Source organism: Centroberyx affinis, unplaced genomic scaffold (assembly GCF_046629955.1).
Source record: "Centroberyx affinis isolate AG114_WGS23_722 - 3 ecotype Tasmania unplaced genomic scaffold, CSIRO-AGI_Caff_v1 ptg004300l_1, whole genome shotgun sequence".
Taxonomy (NCBI): domain Eukaryota; kingdom Metazoa; phylum Chordata; class Actinopteri; order Beryciformes; family Berycidae; genus Centroberyx; species Centroberyx affinis.
The window spans coordinates 14175-35000 of record NW_027282017.1 but is presented as its reverse complement, the minus strand read 5'-3'; the positions used below and the strand labels follow the sequence as shown (position 1 = coordinate 35000).

The following is a 20826-nucleotide window of genomic DNA, read 5'->3' as shown; positions in this document are numbered from 1 at the left end:
TTGACAATGTGTGTGTGTGTGTGTGTGTGTGTGTGTGTGTGTGTGTGTGTGTGTTGTCTGAGGCAGCCAGACATAACCATCTCATTCTGGGGGGCGTAGAAGGCTATTACAGGGCCAGATGGCGCAGGTATGGGGCTTGATTGAACACACTCACACACACACACACACACACACACACACACACACGTACTTGTAATTGAATGAATAAATAGACAAATTCTGGGATATTCCCAAGCCACCAAATAAGCACAGCTGTGGGAGCAGTAGGCCAAGTTAACACACAATGTCAGTACAATGTCACACAATGTCAGCACATGCAAACACACACACACACACAGACACACACACACTCTCTCACAGGCACAAACACAGAGACACGCACATGGGCTCACATGCACAGGCACAAAAACATACAGACACACACATGCTCCCTCACGTACACAAACACACACACAATTTCACACAAACACACGACTAAAGTGCAGAAGTTCTCTTGTCTTTCTTCTCTTTCGCTCCATCCCTCCTTCCTGGGTCCCTGGTCGTCATGGTTTTATTATTCATAAACGACCTCATAAACTGACAGGAAATGGATGTCTCTGACTGGTCTACATGTGGCTCTACTCTGCCTGACATCTGAGAGAGGGGGGGGGCATCATGTATGCACAGTGTTCTTTAATGCACAGGGCGGTCATGCATACATGCTGTGCAGCATGTAGTAAATTTTACAATAGCAGTGACCATTTCTGTTTCAGGGAATATGGGGGAGGAGGGGGGGAGAGAAAGAAGCAAAGATAGAAAGAAAGAACAAAAGAAGGAAGGAAGGATAGATGGAAGGTATCAATGTTTCCAGTTTACCGTTTCAAATCTTCCATCAGAATCTCTATCAGAATTTTAGAATGAAAGCACCCAATCAGAATCTGAGTCTGGATGATCTACTGGATTCTAGAATGAGAATATTCTATCATAAGTCAGAATCTCAATAGGCTTTATGGCTCTAGAATGAGAATATCCAGAGTTCTAGAGTCTGAATGATCTATCAGGCTCTAGAATGACATTCCTTAATATGTCCTTAAAGTTTGTTATGGTTATTGTCTGATAAAAGCAATGACAAAACAACAGTAAAACAACGTAATGTAAAATCATTAGAGCAGAATATAAACGAAAAACACATGTGAAATACAAATGGGAAAAATAGATTTTTTTTATATGTCATACCATTTGGCTAAAAGCAACAAAAGAAGTTCAGGTCAATCAGCCAGCTATGACAAATGTCATGTCAGAGCTCTTGACTGCCATCATTCTAGATGGAGTTTCATGTTTCATTCAGTCGTACCTTTTAACCTTCAACCTTTTAGCCTTTCCTTCACCGGGCGAGCTGACTGAGAACATGTTCTTACCGCATTTACAGCAGTGACCTGAGGGAATAGTTGCAGGGGAAGGGGGGAATTACATATAAACGCACCCTCACACTGACGCGTTTGACAGCTTTCCTACAGCCATGTGCTTCCAGCCTCTCCTTTGGAAAGAACCACAAAGATAAAAACTTCCTTCTCAGATTTGCTGAGTTTTTAAGAATATAGTTTGTTTTCATGGTGTAGTGGGGCGTCTTGTGTCCTGACTGTTTATGTCCAGTGTAGTGGGCCTTAATGTGTCCCTTGATAGTTTGGGCTTCTTCTGCCCTGCGATAGCTTGTGTGCGGTCAGGTTGGGATTTCTTGCATCCTACGGCAGTTTGTGTCTGTGCAGGTGTAGCGAGGTGTCAAGTTCCCCCCGTGATAAATGGCCGCGAGAAAGCCAGGAAATGAGGAAAGAAGGGGGGGGGGGTGTTGGAAGGGGAGGAGAGGGGGACGGAGGATGCAGGAAGAGCATGAATGAACGAGAGAAAAGGAGGGGGGGAAGAGAGAGGGGGGGGAAACGGAGGCGAGCGTGTATGAATGAAGTCGGGGAGAGGGAGGGAGGGAGGGAAGTGATAGATGAGCTGTACATGGCCTCCGTTTCAGGTGAATCTCCGGGGAGTGTTTGACCATGCCCAGGATCTAAATGATCACCTGATAATAGAGAGAGACAGAGGGAGAGAGAGGGGAGGGGAGAGGGATAGGTATTAAACGGGGAGAGGGACCAAAAATGATCACCTGGGAGGGAGGAGAGGAGGATAAAGAGGAAAGGAGGGAGGAAGGGAATGAGGAAAAGGTGGTGGGGGGGTAAGGTGTGGACAAGGAGGTCACAGCATAGGGGGATAGGCATTAATTAAAGATGCGGGGTGTTTGACCATGTCTGGGATAAAAACGATCACCTGACAGAGAGAGACAGGGAGGGAGAGAGAGGGAGGGATAGGTAATAGGTAGAGAAAGGGAGCGTTTGGCCATGTCTGGGATGTAAACGATCACCTGGGAATAGAGAGAGAGGGGAGGGGAGAAAAGAGGATAAGGATGGAGAGAGGTATAGCGTTTGACTGGTGTGGGATATAAATGGCCACCCAGGGATAGAGAGAGAGGGGAGGGAGGGAAGGAAAGCGTGATGAGAGGGTGAGGTAGGGGATAGAGGTGAGGTGTGAGGATTACGTCTAAACACACTCAAACCAATGACAGCCTTCTATAGTCATTTGCTCCCTGTCCCTCCTCCTCTTTTTTTGTAAAGAAACGCAAGATGTGTTGTTCCAAATTACTTCTTAAATGTGTTGGAAATGAAAAGTATAGCTTGTTTCTGTGGAGTAATGGCACTTAATGTTATGGAGAGAAGTCTGGTTCAAAACTCAAACAAATATGCCTATATAGTGGCATCTTTCTTATTCTAAACAAACAGAATTCAAGTACATTTGTCACTCCTGCATCTGACTGGCTGATCCACAGCAAAGATTTCCTCTTTCCTCCTATTGGTTGACCAACACAAGCAAAATAAAAGTCTCAAAAATCCACAGATAAATACAAGCCACATGTAATTTGATTCAAAAGATTCAACAATTCATGACATTTTTTTGGTTCTGAAAAGACATTGTTACAAAAAAATATCTTTGATAACTTTAGTCAAATGTGTTCTAAATTGATAGAATACATGCATCTGTTTTTGAAAAGGATTTTATATTCATTTAAATGATGGTTTAGAAAGCCCAAGTACCAAAGTATTACTCAGTTTATTGGTTTGTACATTCACTTTGAACCAGAATTTCCTCCACATATTGTGTCCTGTGAACATTCTCTTGTCCTGTGATTGTTTATCCTTGGTTTTAATGTCTGCTGCTATACCGTTGGTGTGTAGGAGGTAGGGAGGCAGTACTCAGCCATGGGTGGGATATGATCAATCACCTGGTAATAGAGAGAGACAGAGGGCGGGGAGGAAGAGGGATTGAGAAAGGTGACGGAGGGAGGGAAGGAACGAGGAAGGGAGGGAGGGAGGGAGGTAGGGTGGGGTAAACAGGGTTCCTACACAGGTTTGGAAAGCCTGGAAAAAGTGTGGAAAATGAATCCAGGTCTTGAGGAGAGAGAGGGTTAAGCCTCAGACAGAGCCAAGGAACATTTAACCATGCTTAGAACGGAGAGATCCAGTGAGGGAGGGAGGGAGAGAGCGAGGGAAGGGTAGGGGAGAAGGGAGGGATAGGTATTAGAGACAAGGAGCTTTGGGGTGGGGTGGAGAGAGGCGGGGAGAGAGAGAGAGAGGGGGATAAAGGAAGGGAGGAGGGATATTAGCTATTAGTTGGAGATGAAAAGAGTTTGATTGTGCCTTGGGAAAAAATTATCAAGCGGGAAATGGAGAGAGACAGAGGGAGGAGGGTACAGATGGGAAGGAGTGAGAGAGGATGAAGCGGAGGGAATGAATCTTTGACCATACCTGCTCGTGGAAGGAGGGAAGGAGGGAGAGAGCGAAGGAGAAGATTAGAAGGAAGTAGAGTTGGGGAGGGGGTGAGAGGAGGAGGAATGGAGAGAGAAATAGAGGGATGCTTGAGAGTAGAAGACAAGAGGAGTAGAGGGTAGGGAGGAAGGAGGGATGAAGGGGAGATCGGAAAGGGACGGAGGGATGTTTTTGAGGGGAGCAGAAGACAGTGGGTATACGACGGAGAGAGAGAAAACATGGGCGTTTTGAGGAAGGGAGGGACCGAGAAGAGGAGGAGAGAGAGAAGAGGGAGAAAGAGAAGAGGTGTGCAACCAAGCAGAACCTGTCTCGTTCTCTTTCATCAGCCATCACCGTGGAAACCAGCCTCTCCCTCTCCTGCCCTCTCTCTCTCTCTCTCTCTCTTTCTCTCTCTCTGTCTCTCTCTCTGCTTCTCTCTCTCCTCCTTGCCTGGAAAGAGGTAATCAGAGAGAGAGAGAGAGGTAGAGAGAGGTAGAGGAACAGAGAGAGAGAGGAAGAGGCACAGTCACCCACACTAAGCTGTCAGAGGCGCTCTGAAGAAACAAGCAGTCCAATTTGCTCTGCTTTTCAACTTCCTCCTTCCCTCCCTCGCTCCCTCCCTCCTCTTCCTCTCCTCTGTTTTCTAGTAGTGTGTGTGTGTGTGTGTGTGTGTGTGTGTGTGTGGGTGTATGTGAGAGAGACAGAGTGAGTGAGTGCATGTTCTGTATGTGTCTGTATGCCCATACATGTGTGTATACGTCTGAGTAGGCATGTGTACCTCTATGAAATGTGTAATAATTGTGTATTTATGTATATTATATGTTTATATTAAAGGTGCTATGTCTAGCATTTTAAACATCAATGTATCATTGTCAAATTAATTGTGATACATCGGTATAATTGGCGTAAACAAATGAGACCATGATTGAGATGATTGGTAGCCTCTATTTCACACCAGTGCTTGTGTTTCTCAAAGTTAAGACTACATTTCCCATAAACCCTTGCTGTTACAAAGACGATGTTGCACCTTGTCCCTCGTCCCCCCTCCCTGATGTCGCTCCGCACGCATTTGTTTGCTCTTTCACTTTACTGAAGAGGATAAACATGTTGGAAGGGATTTTTCCATTGATCTTTCACTCCTTTCACCATCTGCCATTGTGGGAAACTCTGAAAGCTTTAGCTCTGTTTGCTCTGGAAGAACAGCGCCCTCTCCCTGTTTTGTGCCGTAAAGCGATCCAGCAGATTTTTATACTACTGTCTCAAAGTTAATGTTCTAATAATTTACTGATGTTCAAATGATGCATAGCACCTTTAAGTCAGTGCCAGAGATGTCAGCTGGTGTTTTGATGTTTCACTTGTACACTCTGCTGTACATCCTCAGCTTGTTTGTGTGTGTGTGTGGGAGAGAGAGGGCAAGAAAGAGGTCAGATGGCTGGTCTGAAAGCTCATGACCATAGCTTGTCACAACAGTGAGGGCATCTGGACACAGAGCATTTTTGTTTGTGTTTGTCTCCTTTTTAACCTTGATTCGAGGCGGTATTTCTCTCTAGTGGAACATTTTCACTATTTAGCATGCAAACCTCATTACTCTCCTATGACTTCGTGAACAGTCAAAGGGCTAGACTGATATAGCAGGCCGATATTGGCCTTTTATTAAAAATCGTATATAAACCAGTCAGTGTCGTCCACCTCTGATATGATGATATGCTGCAGTTTGGTTGATTACATATTTAGTGTATAATTGATCATATACTGATTGTCTGTGGAAAGCCCTTAACTTGAATTGATTCTAATGTGACATTTTGGTCAGATTTCACATTATATATTATAATAATTATCCTAGGTTTCAGTGGATAGGTCTAAAGGCTTTCAAAGGGTTTTCCATCCTGAATAATGTTTTTTCTTTCTAATAAGCATGAACAAATTTAAAGATATTGAAAAACAAAATATCAGCTATGGGCAGCTTCAGTCCAAAAATATCGAAACCAGTACTGGTCTTGAAAAACCTCTATCAGTCAAAACCTACAGTCAGCCACTAAGTCAAACTAGCTTTCCAGCATTAAACACTAAATACTTGTAAGACGCAAACTACTGCAAGGCAACACAGATAAATGTCCTTGTGTTGGAAATTTTCAAGAAGTCATTTTGTCCATTTGCACGGTTCGGAGAAAGACAGAAGAAAGGATATAGAGAGAGAAAGAGAGAGAGAGGAGGGAGAAGAGAAAGACTAAAGGGAGAAGCATAGAGGTAGAGAGAGGGAGAGGAGTGAGAGAACGAGGCAAACAGACGCAGAGAGAGCGGCAGAGGAAGCAAAGTGAAGTTGAACGATTGAAATAATTAAACAGATAAATGGAAGAACGAGACAGGGGAGAGAGAGAGAGGGAGAGAGAGAGGCGGCAGACGGGGGGGGGAAGAGGTACAGATAGAGCGGGCGAAGGGAGAGAGAGGGAGGAGAGTGAGAAAGAGGTAAAGAGATGCGAAAAGAGAGCGGGAGAGAGGTAGCGAGGTGAAGTTGAATAATTAACGTGTGTTTGTAGCGCGGGACTCTAACAACAGCCAACAGTTAGTCAGGCGTCGGTGAAATGGAAAGCGTTTCCACTCTACCTCTCGCCTTTTAGCCCTGGGACTTGCTGTACTTGCTGTTTTCATACATAATTTTAAAGAGTGTTTGTGTGTGCGTGTGTGTGTGACAGATAGAGACTGTGGAGCTTGTGCATTATCTCACGGTGTCTGTGGGCCCTTAAAAAGATTGAAAGGAAATTGAAGGCCTTAAGATGTACTAAAATGTCTTGAATACAGTTATTAGAGGTTGGATTTTTTTCAGGTTTCTTTGTGCTGCGTGTCCACTCTTAGATTAATACAGGACAGAGTTATTAGCACAATATGCAGAGCATGTTTGGACTTCATGTCCCTTAACAATGAATTTCTTGTCTTTTTTTCTTATTCTTTCCATTTATAGTTTCAGAGCTTTCATTCGCCATGCTCAATCGTCAGTAGTCTGGTTTTGTCAGCTTTGTTTATTGATTTGGGATTTTAGAGGTGTGTGTGTAGCAATTCAACATTAACAGGAATGATGGAAAATCAGTTCAAACATGTTTATATAAAACAGACACACATGGATGGATGCCAGGGGATGCCATAGCAACATCCTCTTTGTGACAAGCAGCAACAGGGTTTATGAGCAATATGGCTTTAATTTTGAGAAACAACACCACTAACAGTACTACTGATGTGAGATACAGGCTACCAGCCGTCTCGACCATGGTCTCATTTGTTTACAGTGATGTAATGTAAACTGTTGCACCATTAAATTGTTTTAAGTTCCAATCCAGGTAGCACTGAAAAGGTCTTTAAGTCTCAAATTTGCATTCAGAAACCCTGCATCTGTTGCAGATATCTATTGATGCCTGAGTGGATTGTATACATTTCACAATTGTTCGATTAATTTGTGCAGAAAATGAACCTTGTTGTCAGGTAAGATCCATTGTAGATCCAGATCATAGATCATATAGACCAGGAACAGGTCTAGGATTGGCTACTTGTATAACATGCTATTACTGTGAAGTCCTTCTCTCTCTGCTTACATGGGGCTGTGCTTTTTGAATCTGCTGTGAACTTAGAATGACGTCATGGTTTTACATGCCGCACTGAGAAGTGAGAGCGCACATACACAAGGGAGAGTGTGTGTGTGTCTGTGTGTGTGTGTGTGTGCGTGTGCGTGTGCATGTGTGTACGTGTGTTTATACGTAAGTGACAGGAACAGCACAGTGAGCCCAGTAGGCGAAACTAGACCACAGTGACTCAGGCAAACACACACACACAAACACACGCACACACACACATGACTCCCCTCCCCATTCGCTGTGTCCCATCATGCCTTGCTGTGGCTGTAGTTGCAGCTGCCCTCGGGCCACCCTGACCTTTGTGAGGCAAATGTCTCCTGATGGATGCTCCCACCGTGTGTGTGTATGTATGTGTGTGGTGTGTGTGTGTGTGTGTGTGTGAAATGCGGTTTGTATATTTGCTATCTTAGTATATATGTTTCTTTCTTTGTGTGTGTGTGTCTGTGTGTGTGTGTGTGTTCAATTGGTATGCAGCAGTGTGACATAGTCACTCCCAATCAAATTAGCCTGAATGTGAATATATGCGTATATGTCCAAATGTATGTATGCGTGTGTGTGCGTATGTGTGTACTGTGTGTGAGTGTGTGCTTGTGAGCACGTGTGTGGGTGTATATAAGTGTGATGATCAGTGTGTGACACTGATGCAAGGCTGAAAATAGAGCAGAAAATCAGTGTAGATAGAAGTCAAGCCCTCGCTAGTGAAGACTGATGGGAGAAATCCATCTTAATGTGTGCGGAGCTCATATGGTTATAAAGGAAAAAAAGCACATTACACAGAGATTGTGTGAGACTTGGTGACATGTACCCACACATTTGGTTCAGTCACCACAGTTGGGGATATTCTCAGTGTTTTGTTAGTGCCAGTAATCGTCTTGTTATTGATCTGTTTGTTGGCTCTGCAGCCTGATCACAAATGATCTTTTCCCCTGTTGCCTTCACAAACAAAAGGAAATGTGGGGGAAATCATTTTAATTATTTAATGGTTAGCATAATAGAACTTCAAACATATCTCCAAAAATGTGTTTAGATGCTGGTGAGGTATTGACATTTTGGTGTTGGCTATATTGGATGAACATGTTTGGTCACTCCACTTAAGAATTTTAATGTATAAAGGCTATCCTGCCTTTTAGTAATACACAGGATCTGATGTAACTATCTGAGCACTTGTGTGGAAACCTAGGTTTGTATATTAGAGGAAGGAGCTGGTCTCTGTCTCGTCTGAAGGTGTCCACAGCCAAACAGCTTATTGAAATGAGCCGTCACGACCAGCAGGACTAATATCATTGAAGTTGGCCTTGATAGTCTTACTGCATAATCAATCTGAATTAACTTCCCTTCACACAAAATGCTGGGTGGAGGGAGAGAGAGAGAGAGAGAGAGGGGGACAGAGCATGAGAAGGTGGAGGAAATTGACTATGTTCGTGAATCGATGGCACACGGTGTAAAGCGCAGTCAGCGGTGCATGGCGGGGGCGGGAACACGGGGCGTGGCAACTGATGTTTGGTGTTTTTTGGCGCACACCTGTGGCACAGTTGGAAACGGGGGTGGGATTAAAGAGGAATACACTGTCAGCGAGTGTGGCAGGGGCTGGCATCAGCCGTGACCAATCAAATCACCTCCTTTCCTGCTGTAGGCAGCTTTGGAGAAAATGACAGAGATGGTGGATAAGAGGAGATGGAGCATGTAGAATGGGAGGGAAATTATCTTCTCTTCCAATCTAGGTCTTTCTTAGTGGTCAACAATACTGTACAACAATAGAAATTATTTTGCATGCAAATTAGGCCACCTGTGAACGAGCAAGCAGTCAGAAATCATAAGCTGACTTCACTTTTCTACCATGAGAACAAAAAAAATTGGTTCTCAGTGTGTTTGATTTTAGTTCATTTTACATGTGATGTAATTGTAAATCTCATGCTTCTAACGTGATTTGATCCACCATATCTAGTTCAGTGTCCCTTTTCAATTTCTGTTTATTTGGTTGCCTGGCAACGTCCCCGCCTAGGTGAAGCCTCTGCTAACATGCGGCCAAATATATAATGGCTTTCAACCAGATATAATTGTCCTATAAATACACTTTAGATTAGCCATCGCAGTTGCAGTTGCAAAGCCACAGCTACCTAACTTTGACTGACTCACAGACTGACTGATCTGATTTTGGCTCCTTGTGCTCAACTCTCCTCTTTCTACAATTTCATTCCAGCCTCAGTGTTCACTTTGTATTAAGGCAGTTTCACGTCGCCTCTTCTGTGGATGTATCTGTCTTCTCTCTGCAGCTTGCAGGGTGGTCAGGACTAGACTAGAAGAACCGCTGTGCGCGTGATTGACAGGCAGTAGGGACGCCTCCTGGCAGAGAGCTTGCTCGGTGAAATACGTCCTGGTACAGGAGAGGGAGTCAAGGAAAGATGAAGGGAGGCGAGGATCCACCTAGATTCTTGGTTTACCCTCCATTTAATCCACAAAATCAAGTTTATCCCCCTTTTCAAGCCAGTAATAAGAAATAAATGCTAAAGAGGGAGGAGGACAGTAGAAGCAAAGTTTAAACTGCGTGTGTGTGTGTGTGTGTGTGTGTGTGTGTGTGTGTGTGTGTGTGTGTGTGTGTGTGAGGTTTCTCCATGATGATATCATAGGCTGGTTGTGACACCTGACATAAGCCTGTGTGACAGCTTAGTGACTCACACACTGATCCAGCATTTGGAGGTAGTTCGACACAACCTCAGTGCTGGCTGAGAAGTATATAATACTGTCACACACACACAAGTACTCTCACCCCCCCCCCCCCCACACACACACACACACACACACACACACAGGTCAGGTTACAGAAGCAGGCTAGTGGCAATGCATTTGCAGACTAACCGACAGCTGAATCTATAATATTTGGTGTTTGTATTCCCATCCTTCTAATTTCAGCTTGCAGAACACATTTGGTGAAAGTATCAAATGTTATATGAACCCCTGCACATTTGTTTGTTTTGTTTTGGGAGTTAAAGGTCAAGCTTGTTTTGGGAGGTACAGGTCAAGTGAGGAATATTATTTTCCCATCAATATCATTTCCTGTGAGAGAGCGTTAGAGACGATATTCTTGCGTACTGTTTCTTTGCCAAGGGGTGGCAACCAGGAATCGTTATGGAGCTAGAGGGAGAGATAGAGAGAGAGCGAGAGAGTGAAGGTGACAGCAGCAGCACATGTTAATCATAAAGTGAGAGACAGTCACAGTGTGTGAGAGAACATTTTGCCACTGTTTCTCTCTCTCTCTCTCACACACTCTCTCTCTCTCCCTCTCTCTCCCGCTGTTTATCTCAGATCAGGGTATCAGTCTCTTACTGAGCTCCCCTCTTCCCACCCACACACACACACACACACATCCACACACCCACACAGACACACCCACCCACCCCCGTTCAGCCATATACATATATCTTCTCTTCCCTGTGTTCCTCCGGTGTGTGTGTGCGTGTGTGTGTGTGCAATAGTTTTAAAGATTCCCAGTGTGCTGTTTGTTTCTCAGTTCACACATCATCTTGATGAACACTCAGACCTGCAGGTCCAACATACCAGCTTTAATGACCCTCCCTGGGTGTGTGTGTGTGTGTGTGTGTGTGCGTATTAGGTGAGTCTATGTGTGCATGTGTGCAGCTTGAGGTTATTTTTAGCAGATTGTTGTTTCCTAGAAACATGCTAATGGTATGACATCATCAGGAATGCTAATACAGTCTGAGGATATCAACATGTGAGTGAATGAGTGTGTACATCACTGTGTGTGTGTGTGTGTGTGTGTGTGTGTGTCTTTAACTGCTTATTTATTCAGTTTCTCAGCCATTGGGAGATAAACATAAGCAGCCATCTATCTCTCTAGTCCCTCAACCCCGTTCTGTGTGTGTGTGTGTGTGTGTGTGTGTGTGTGTGTGTGTGTGTGGTGTGTGTGTGTGTGTGACTGAACGTGTACACACATGCTCCTCACCTCACTGGTATTTCATTGTGTGAGGCCATTTTGCTGCTCTATACATCAGAACGGTTCAACACAGATCCATCCATTTAAAAAGGCAGGAGGCAGAGCGCTGACTGATGACGCCGCAGTCATCAGTCAGCCGCAGTCATCAGTGCGACTCGTATCATGTGATCACAGCGGGACGCATCAGCTGACAGGCGTGGACACGGACTCTGCTCCCATCGGATCGTCACTGTAAAGAGACGGAGAAAACGAGAGAGTGGGAAAAGTAATGCAGACACAGATTTAAAGTAGGCATTTTCAAGCCAAGTGTCTTTAAACTCCAATCTTCAGATAAGACGGAATTTGAATGATCCCCATGGGGAAACAGTAGTATAGGATCCAGGAAAGAAAAACATAGAATATAAATAAGAATATAGAATAAGAATATAGAGTATAAGAAATGAATGAATGAAAGTATGAAAAGGATCTGGATTGCAGCATTAAGAGGCTGTAAAAAAGTAAAAAATCAAAGTATTAACATATATACACTATATATAAAACATTGGGAAAATGAGAATATGAAGATACAGCAGCAGGTGAAATTACAGCTTATGTACATATAATATATGTGCAAAATGTGCTCATATTCACATAAACGGTTCTACAGAGAGCCATACACATGTACAGAAAGTGTCATGTAGACATATACTTTATCAAATAAATGAAACTTACAGATGTAGATTACATGTACAGAACGTGCAGATGAGAATCAGATTGTAAACATAACTTTAAAATGAAATTATAAACAACCCACATCTTTCCCCAACTTTACTGGATACTTTGATTGTGCCGCTAAACTTCAAATTGCCACAATCAGCTTTTCACTAATTAAGAAAAATAGCCTTATTTTAAAACTGGCAACTGTGCATTTTTATAATTATAAAAGGGGTTTGAAATGTTTTTTTGGAGGGGGGGGCAGGCTGGAAATGACTCAGCAGGTTTGCAGGGTTCACGATGAACATGAATCATATTTTTATAACATGAATAGGACATATATGAAGAGATGGTTTCCAAAATGCTCTATATCCATTTGGGAAGAAATCACTTAACATACTGTATCTAGAATCCTACTTAAGTTCCCTACTATCCTCGATCGCGTCCGTTGAATGAATCGGTTTATGAATGATCTTCTGAGCGTGGGTGTTGGTTTTTCATACGGTGGTTTTCCTCATTTTTGGAGAGAGAGACTCTTCATATGCAAATGAGCGACGTGGTTGAGTCGTTCATTCGTTCGTCGCCGCGCCTCCATCCTCTTCCTCCCGTCTCTCTCTAATTCTCCCCTGCCGTTTTACCACCACACTCATTTGCCACCTCTTTCACCACCACTTCCTCTCTCTTCATCCTCCTTTCATCTCTCTCTCTTTCCTCGTCTCTTGCCCTACCTCCTCTCCCTCTCTCTCTCTCTCTCTCTCTCTCTCTCTCTCTCTCTCTCTCTCTCTCTCTCTCTCTCTCTCTCTTTCCCTCCCCTGTGGTGTGGACCAGTAGGATGTGTGAATGGGACTGAATGAAGGGTGGGAATGAAGCACACACACACACGCATACTCACGTTCACACATACACATACACACGCACATATGCACATGCACACGCAGAAGACATGCTGAGGTGTGTGTGTGTGTGTGTGTGTGTGTGTGAACACAGTAGGGGTTTGTACAAAGAAGGATGAGTCACTCTGCCTGACTCACGGCTGCTCGTAGGAGACCTCATCCTAGTCAATACAACACACACACACACACACACACACACACACACACACACACACACACACACACAGCATACGGTGTAGCACACACAAACACATGCACACTGACACTCACAGCACACAGTAAGATAGACACAGACACACCATATGGGGGAGCACACACACACACACACATACACTGTCACAGACACATACACATACACACAGAGCTGTGTGTATGTGTGCGTGTGTGTGTGTGTGTGTTTGTGCACATGCAGTGTCTGTATTTAAGTGTTGTGCAAGTAGACTGTGTGTATGTGTGCGTTTGTGTTTTAGTATTTAAGTGGTGTGTGTGTGTGTGCTGGGTGTGATAAGGCTTTTCATTAGTGTTCCCCACACACAGCCTGAGGGCTACAGCTCTGTCCCGCATCAGCTGTCATCTCTCTCTCTCTCTCTCTCTCTCCCTCTCTCTCTCTCTTTCTATTTCTCTCTCCTTTTCTTTATTTTCTCTCTCTCATGCACTTACAAAGCTATGCTGGTTGTGTGTGTGTGTGTGTGTGTGTGTGTGTGTGTGTGTGTGTGTGTGTGCTTGCTTGCACATTTCACTCCCCTTAAAAGGTTTACATTTGTGTCTGTGTGTGCACCTCTGTGTGTGTGTGTGTGTTTGTGTTGTCTTTTTGATTGAGAACAATGTGATCATACGAGGATACATAACACAGTATGTATGATGTGATTAATACCATATTGAGCCACACATGTCTGGCTGTGTAGACACGCACACACACTCACACACACACACTGATGGAGCCTGTCTCCATCGAATATTCATGTGAGCAGGATTCCTGCCGTGGCCCTGATGCGAAAATGCATGACTTTTCCATGACTTTCCACAACCGAGTCGGAGCGCTCTCATGACCTAAAAATGCTCCTCCTTCCTGGTTTGTTAATCTTGTTTTTCAGGTCAGAAAACTTCTAAAGGGGTAAACAGTCTGCTTTCCCACTACAGCCAGAAAAACAGCTGAAAAAACACCATCTAACGCAGTGAATGTGTCAAACATTCACAGTTGAAAAATACACTGGTATTATTCCTGTAAACCTCCTACACATCTTATCAAATATATTCTTAAATATATTTATAACATGATATAACTGCTGCTTCTCATTAATTTTATTGTATTAACTGTTGCCACTTGGCTTGCGTGGAATTTAAAGCTAAAAATGACTTGCTGCAGTTCTGTGAAAAATGTATAACTAGCAATATTTTTTCATTTAAAAGTTACATCGTCCTTTACTGGCTGAGTAACTTTCATTAACCCCGATGTCCGTGAAATTCATTTAAACTGCCTGGTGGTCAGTCAGAACAAGAAGCGGGTTTTAATTTATGCCTAAATGCATTTTTTTTTTTTGCCTTAATGGAGATACAAGGTTTTAATCCGACAGCAGCAATATGACTCATTTATAACCTAACTTCCATTAGGAATAGTTGTAGGAATAGTTGAAGTGTGTGTGTGTGTGTGTGTGCAGGGATGTATCAAAACAGATGTGAGCTTTTCAAATTGATGGACATTCATTTTTGTTACCGTGGCTTTGTGAAACATATGGTGTAAGGACTGTGTGAAAACCAAAATAACATAAAACGAGCTTCATAAACACTAGGAATGAGCCAGTTATGGAAAAGTATGCAACCGAGGAAGTCCCTGATTATGTTTTACTCACAGTTTGTTAATGGCGTGTGTTTTTTTCCTCTGTAGGGACGTTCAGAGGTGTGTGTAAGAAGATCGACCACTTTCCAGAGGACGCCGACTATGAAGCAGACGCCGCCGAATACCTCCTCCGTAAGTCTGACACACACACACATACTCACCAATACACTCATCAAAAATAGAGATATAAATAATCAGGAGGGGATAGAGAAAAAGAGTAGCAGTAGATTAGTGTATTAATAGTACATTAGTGGTAAATGATATTGTAATATATTGTAAACTGCTTTGGCAATACTGCTTTGGACAGCCGTGTCGGTAAAGCATGAATCGAATTGGAAGGAAGGAGATCCTGAATGGAGAGAAGCTCTGAGTTGCTGTGTGCATCCAGCAGAGAGAAGAGTGCAGCAGATGGGATGGATAGAACGAGAGGAGGATGAATGGACGGATGAGTAGACAGATGGATGGGAAGGAGGGAGATCCTGTATGTACTGTTTATTGCCACCCAGATCGCAGTACAGCACAGATAGAGAGAAATAGGAGGAGGGGGAAGAGGGAGATGGATAGAGGAAAACGCAGGAGGAGGATGGAGCTGACTGGGTTTTAGCTGAGACAGATGAACCGAGAGTGCGCATGACGGAGAGAACAACAGAGAGAAAGAGAGAAGCTGAGGTTTTATCAGCAGATACAAGAGAAAGCTGGGGAGGCCATCGCGATGATGAGAAAACGACGAAGGAAAGGAGGGAGCGCATCATTGTTTTCCACAACAGAAATAAAAGGAGGGATGCAGCCACACAGAGAGAGAGAGGGTGAATTATGGAGGAAAAAATACAGAAGCGGGAAAGGAGGGAGCGCTCTCCGTTTTGTTTTCCACGACAAATACAGAGGAAAGATGGACGGAGCGAGAAAACGGCCAGAAAAAAGAAAAAAGAAAAAGAAGGATGCAGCCTGTGCTGTTTTTCACTGCTCCGCTGAGCACAGAGCAACATCCCCAGAGGCGGCCAATTAGATTACAGGCCCCAGAGTCGGCCAGCCAATGGGGAGCGGGGACCTAGTGACCGGCATTTCATACTGCCCAGGGGTGTGGGCCACGGGGGCGGGGCTTAACACTCAGCCACACGACGCCACTGGTCACTGCGGCTATCAGTCAGGCGGGTAGAATGTTTTGGAATTCAACAAGACAGCAGAGCAAATCACATAAGAGAGCATACGCACGCACACACACACACACGCACACACAATCTAAATATACTATTGGTTGTGTAATTTCATTACTGTGGGTGTAAAATGACACAACTGTGAGGTTAAAGTACATACTGTTCGCTGTTTTTTTAAGGCCATCTTTCTCTCTCTCTACATCCATTTCTCTCTCACTCTCTCTCTCTCTCTCCATCCATCTCTCTCTGTAGGAGTCTGAAGGCTTTAACATGTTCTGAATTCAGGCTCAATCAAGCATGCAGCAGCACGCTGGCCCCTGTGTGTGTGTGTGTGTGTGTCTCTGCACATCAATGTATGTGTGTACGTGCAAAACGCATCCTCCGAAGCGGACACACACATGCACGCACACACACACACACACACATTCAACATATTGTACTGACAAAGGATTAACTACATTGCCTGTAGCTTAAGAGCCATGTTTTATTCCCTGATGGATAGACTGAGTGACATTAACCATCCAAAACGTTGATGGAACATGTTCTTAGTTTTACATAAAAGGCCGTGGCTTATTGACAGGGCTCTTCAACTTTTTCCCAACTGAGTAAATTTTCGTGTTCTCTGAGGAGTAGAACTCATGAAAGCATAGTTGCACTGTACTTCTGTCATGTAGAGAGAATCCATTTATGTACAGCAGTATCGGCAGGGAATCTTAGGTTGCGGCCCAAATTTAAGGTCAGGGAACGATAGCAGTGGGTCCTCAAATTATCCTTACATTTGTATTTTTCAAATGCTGTAAGTAGCATCTTTAAACAACTGTAAATGTTTGGATCTTTTCCTCATCCGTTTCTTCTCTCCTTTGTGTGTGTGCACATGTGGTTGGATATGTGTGGGTGTGTGTGTACAGGTGCGGTGCGTGCCTCCAGTATCTTCCCCATCATGAGCGTGGGCCTGCTGTTCCTGGGGGGGCTGTGTGTGGCGGCCAGCGAGTTTTACCGGAGCCGACACAACGTCATCCTCAGCGCCGGAATCTTCTTTGTCTCCGCAGGTTAGTTAGTTAGTTATGTGTCTGTGTGTATATAATATATATATATATATATGTGTGTGAATGAGTGTGTCTTGGTCTGTGTGTGTCTGTTAGGGGGGGAAGTGTTTCTTGGATATTTTCTTATTGTAGTAGCACAGTAATTAAGATAAACAAGAAACTCTTCTGTGCACTCATACACTCTTATGTCGTATTTTCACCTGAATAGTCATCTTGACCTGAATAACAGCTGCATATGATTATATAACGCCACACATGTTTATATTGTATTCTTAATGTTTTTTACTGCTTATTTATATTCTGATTTTGTGCTTATATTCCATTTTTCTTTTTTCCTCACTGTATCCTATTAATTTTGCTGCTGCAACGACCCAATTCCCCCACAGGGATCAATAAACTTTCATCTTATCTCAATGATAAGCGCAAAAAAATTAAAACAAAGGTGTATAGTGCAATCTCCTTCACTACACCTAAAATGGGCGACTACAGAATTTTGTTTCCGATCGTTGCCATGGAAACGAGGATTGTTTCCTTTGCGGATGCCGGGACGTACCGGAGCTTATCTCCGTGACGACGTTTATTAAAACAAAAAATATGGCGGCCATCTTAGGTGCCCCGGCCAAATGACCAGTGCAGAATCCTGATCATCATTTTTTCCTCATTCTAATTCTGTGGGAGGCTCAAGGAATTCCTATAAAATCCGATTTAAACACAAGGTTATCGCCTGCTGCATTCCAGCTAGCATCAGCTGCATAAGCAATGTTGGATATATGTGTGTGTGTGTGTGCCCATGCGTGTACATCTGTATGTGTGTGTGTGTGTGTGTGACCGTGGGGCCACATCAAACAGAGGCGGCTCGGCGCTCAAATATTTGTTGAAGGAGCCCATTAGGCGCCTAAAGCACACAAAAGCGCCCGTCTGAGAAGCCGGTGTGTGGAAATTGGACGCGGCAGCCGATTAATCAATCAGCAAGAATACCATGACGCCGCTGTGATACACTGTGAGGGTGTGTGTGAGCGCACGTGCACACACACACACACACACACACACACACATAATCTATCACATGGATGCTGACACTTAGAATCTCTAGAATCTCTTTTCTCTATCTCTCACTCACACACACTTTAACACCCCCCCACCCCTGACACACACACACACGCACACAGAAAGCGCTGTAATTGCTGTTCAGTGGGATGTGTAGGGTCCCATTGGGTTTTGTAGTAAATTCATGAAGCCAAATTGGTAATTATTTACCACAATAGTGCGGGGCTGATTCTGGCTAATTACAGCTGGCTAATTGTTCCCATTCTGTGCGTTCCACCACACTGCATGAGCACTGTATTCTGGACTAATGATATGGAATGAGAGAGCCCAGCTGTGTGCAATAACCCTCTCCCACGCCTCTATCTAGCCCTCTTTCTCTCCCCTCCCTCTCTCTCTCACTCACTCTCTCTCTCCACCCTTTACTTTGCTTTTTTACACTCAGCACTTCTCTCCCGTCTCTGTCTCCCGCTCTCTAACCCTTTCTTCACAATTTTTCATTTTTAATTTGATTTTCCTCACATGCTTCTTTCAATTTCTTTCCACTTTTGCTCGCCCTAATCTGCCGCTCTATTCTCTTTTTTACCTTTGTGATGTTCTTTTTTTACTTGATGCGTCATTCTCATGCTCGGAGTTTCTCCCCTCTTATTGATTCTTGGTTATTTACTGTATATATTCCCATGCTTTGTTTTCATTCTCACTAGCCTCACTAGCCTGTCTCATTCCATCTCATTTGCTCACAAACATTGTTTTCTCTGTTATTTTTCTCTGGCTGGATGGATGTTTTCTCTTCCTTTCCGTTGTAACCAGATAAAAGCTTGTTCTTTCTCCCTTTTCCCCCTGTTGCTTTGTTCCTTCTGTTTTTAACAGTGGTGGAAGAAGTACTCAGATCTTTTACTTGAGTAAAAGTAGAAATACCACAGTATAAAAATACTCTGTTACAAGTAAAAGTCCTGCATTCAAAATGTTACTTAAGTAAAAGTACAAAAGTATTAGCATCAAAATGTACTTAAAGCAACAAAAGTAAAAGTGGCCCATTTCAGTATACAGTATTATATTATTGAATTATAATTGTTGATGCATTAATGTGTAAGCATCACTTTAATGTTGCAGCTGGAAAGTTGGGGCTGATTTCCACTACTTTATATACTGCTGGGTAGCTTACAGTAATCTATAATAATACATCACAATTTATTAGTTGATTATATTTTGTATTAATAATCTGAATCTGCAAAGTAACTAGTAACTTAAGTTATCAAATAACGGTAATAGTGGAGTAGAAGTATAAGGTAGCATAAAATGGTAATACTCAAGTAAAGTACAAGTACCTCAAAATTGTACTTAAGTACAGTATTCGAGTAAATGTACTTAGTTAATTTCCGCCTCTGGTTTTTAAATAGTAATGTAACACCTTCTCTCTTACTGTTTCTTTCCCTCTCTCACGCCCTTTTCTCTCCCCTCTCTTTCTCCCTCCCTCCCTCTCTCTCTCTCTCTCTCTCCCTCTCTCTCCCCTCGCCAGGCCTCAGCAACATCATCGGCATCATCGTCTACATCTCGGCCAACTCGGGCGACCCGGGCCAGAGCGACAGCAAGAAGTCCTACTCCTACGGCTGGTCCTTCTACTTCGGCGCCCTGTCCTTCATCATGGCCGAGATGGTGGGCGTGCTCGCCGTGCACATGTTCATCGAGAAGCACCGCAAGCAGCGGGCCAAGTCCCGCACCGAGCTCATCAAGAAGTCCGCCTTCAGCCGCATCCCGTCCTACCGCTACCGCTTCCGGCGCCGCTCCAGCGTGCGCTCGTCCGAGGCGCCCAGCCGCGACGCCTCCCCGCTGGGCAAGGGCGGCTACACGGGGCCCGCCGCCTCCGAGATGCCCATGTACACGCTGAACCCGCGCGAGCCGGGCAACGCCGGCACCAAGTCGGCCGGCGGTGGCGGCGGCGGCGGCATGGGCGGCCTGCTCAACTCGGAGAGGGAGTTCCTCCAGAGCAGCACGCTCACTAAGGACTACAGCAAGGACCCCAACCGCAGGACCACGCCCGTCTGAGAGGTGCCGGGGGCCAACAGATATATATATCCGCCCCGGTCAGAGTATTCAAAAGAGGAGGATGAGGAAATAAGGGAAGGGGTGGGGGAGGGAGGTGCGAGGGGAGAGCGGGGGGGGGGGGGATAGACGGGGGTTAGGGGGCGGGGTGGGGGCGCAAGGGGGGGGTGGGGGTGCGATGAACTTCGACTGTGAACTTTGAACTGTGAACTTTTAGCCTTTGAACTGTGAATCCTGAGCCCTGTCAGGGTGCGCGCGCGGGTGTAGCAGGGTCGGTTTCCACGGAGAAGTTGTTCCCAACTCCACTTTATCACATATCACTCTAGTTATACCTGTGACTCCTTACATGTGACGGCACATTCTTTTAGTTCAATTTATGCTCATAAGGTTTATGCTCATAAATTGACTTACTGGCTTTTATTAAGGGGGGGGAAACAGTTCGCCTTTTAAACAGAAAAAGGTTAATAAAAGCATAACGTATGTGGTTTGCTGTTTGGGGCAACTTCTCCTGAAAGCGAAAAATAATGTGAACTAAAGGAGAAGGGGAGAAGGGACGAGAGACTCTATGTGAACTTTGACCTTTTGACCTCTGACCTCCTGACCTTTTGGACAGTAGCAGGGTTGGGTTAGCCCAGGGAGCAGCCGCGGAGCTTTGAGCTGTCTCTGTTATCACTATACTATTTAAAAGTGAGGAAGTTAAACACCTCAGGTTTGGGC

General features: G+C 44.3%; 1 protein-coding gene across 1 annotated transcript in view; it reads left to right on the top strand.

The window, feature by feature from the left end:
* Positions 1–20112, top strand: part of LOC139664513 (voltage-dependent calcium channel gamma-3 subunit-like) — a 22942-nt gene extending 2830 nt beyond the window's left edge. The window contains exons 2-4 of the mRNA XM_071543365.1: positions 14871–14954; positions 16885–17025; positions 19586–20112. Coding sequence (XP_071399466.1) covers positions 14871–14954; positions 16885–17025; positions 19586–20112 — 752 coding nt within the window. The remainder of the gene's footprint in view (positions 1–14870; positions 14955–16884; positions 17026–19585) is intronic.
* The last annotated feature ends 714 nt before the right edge of the window (positions 20113–20826 follow it).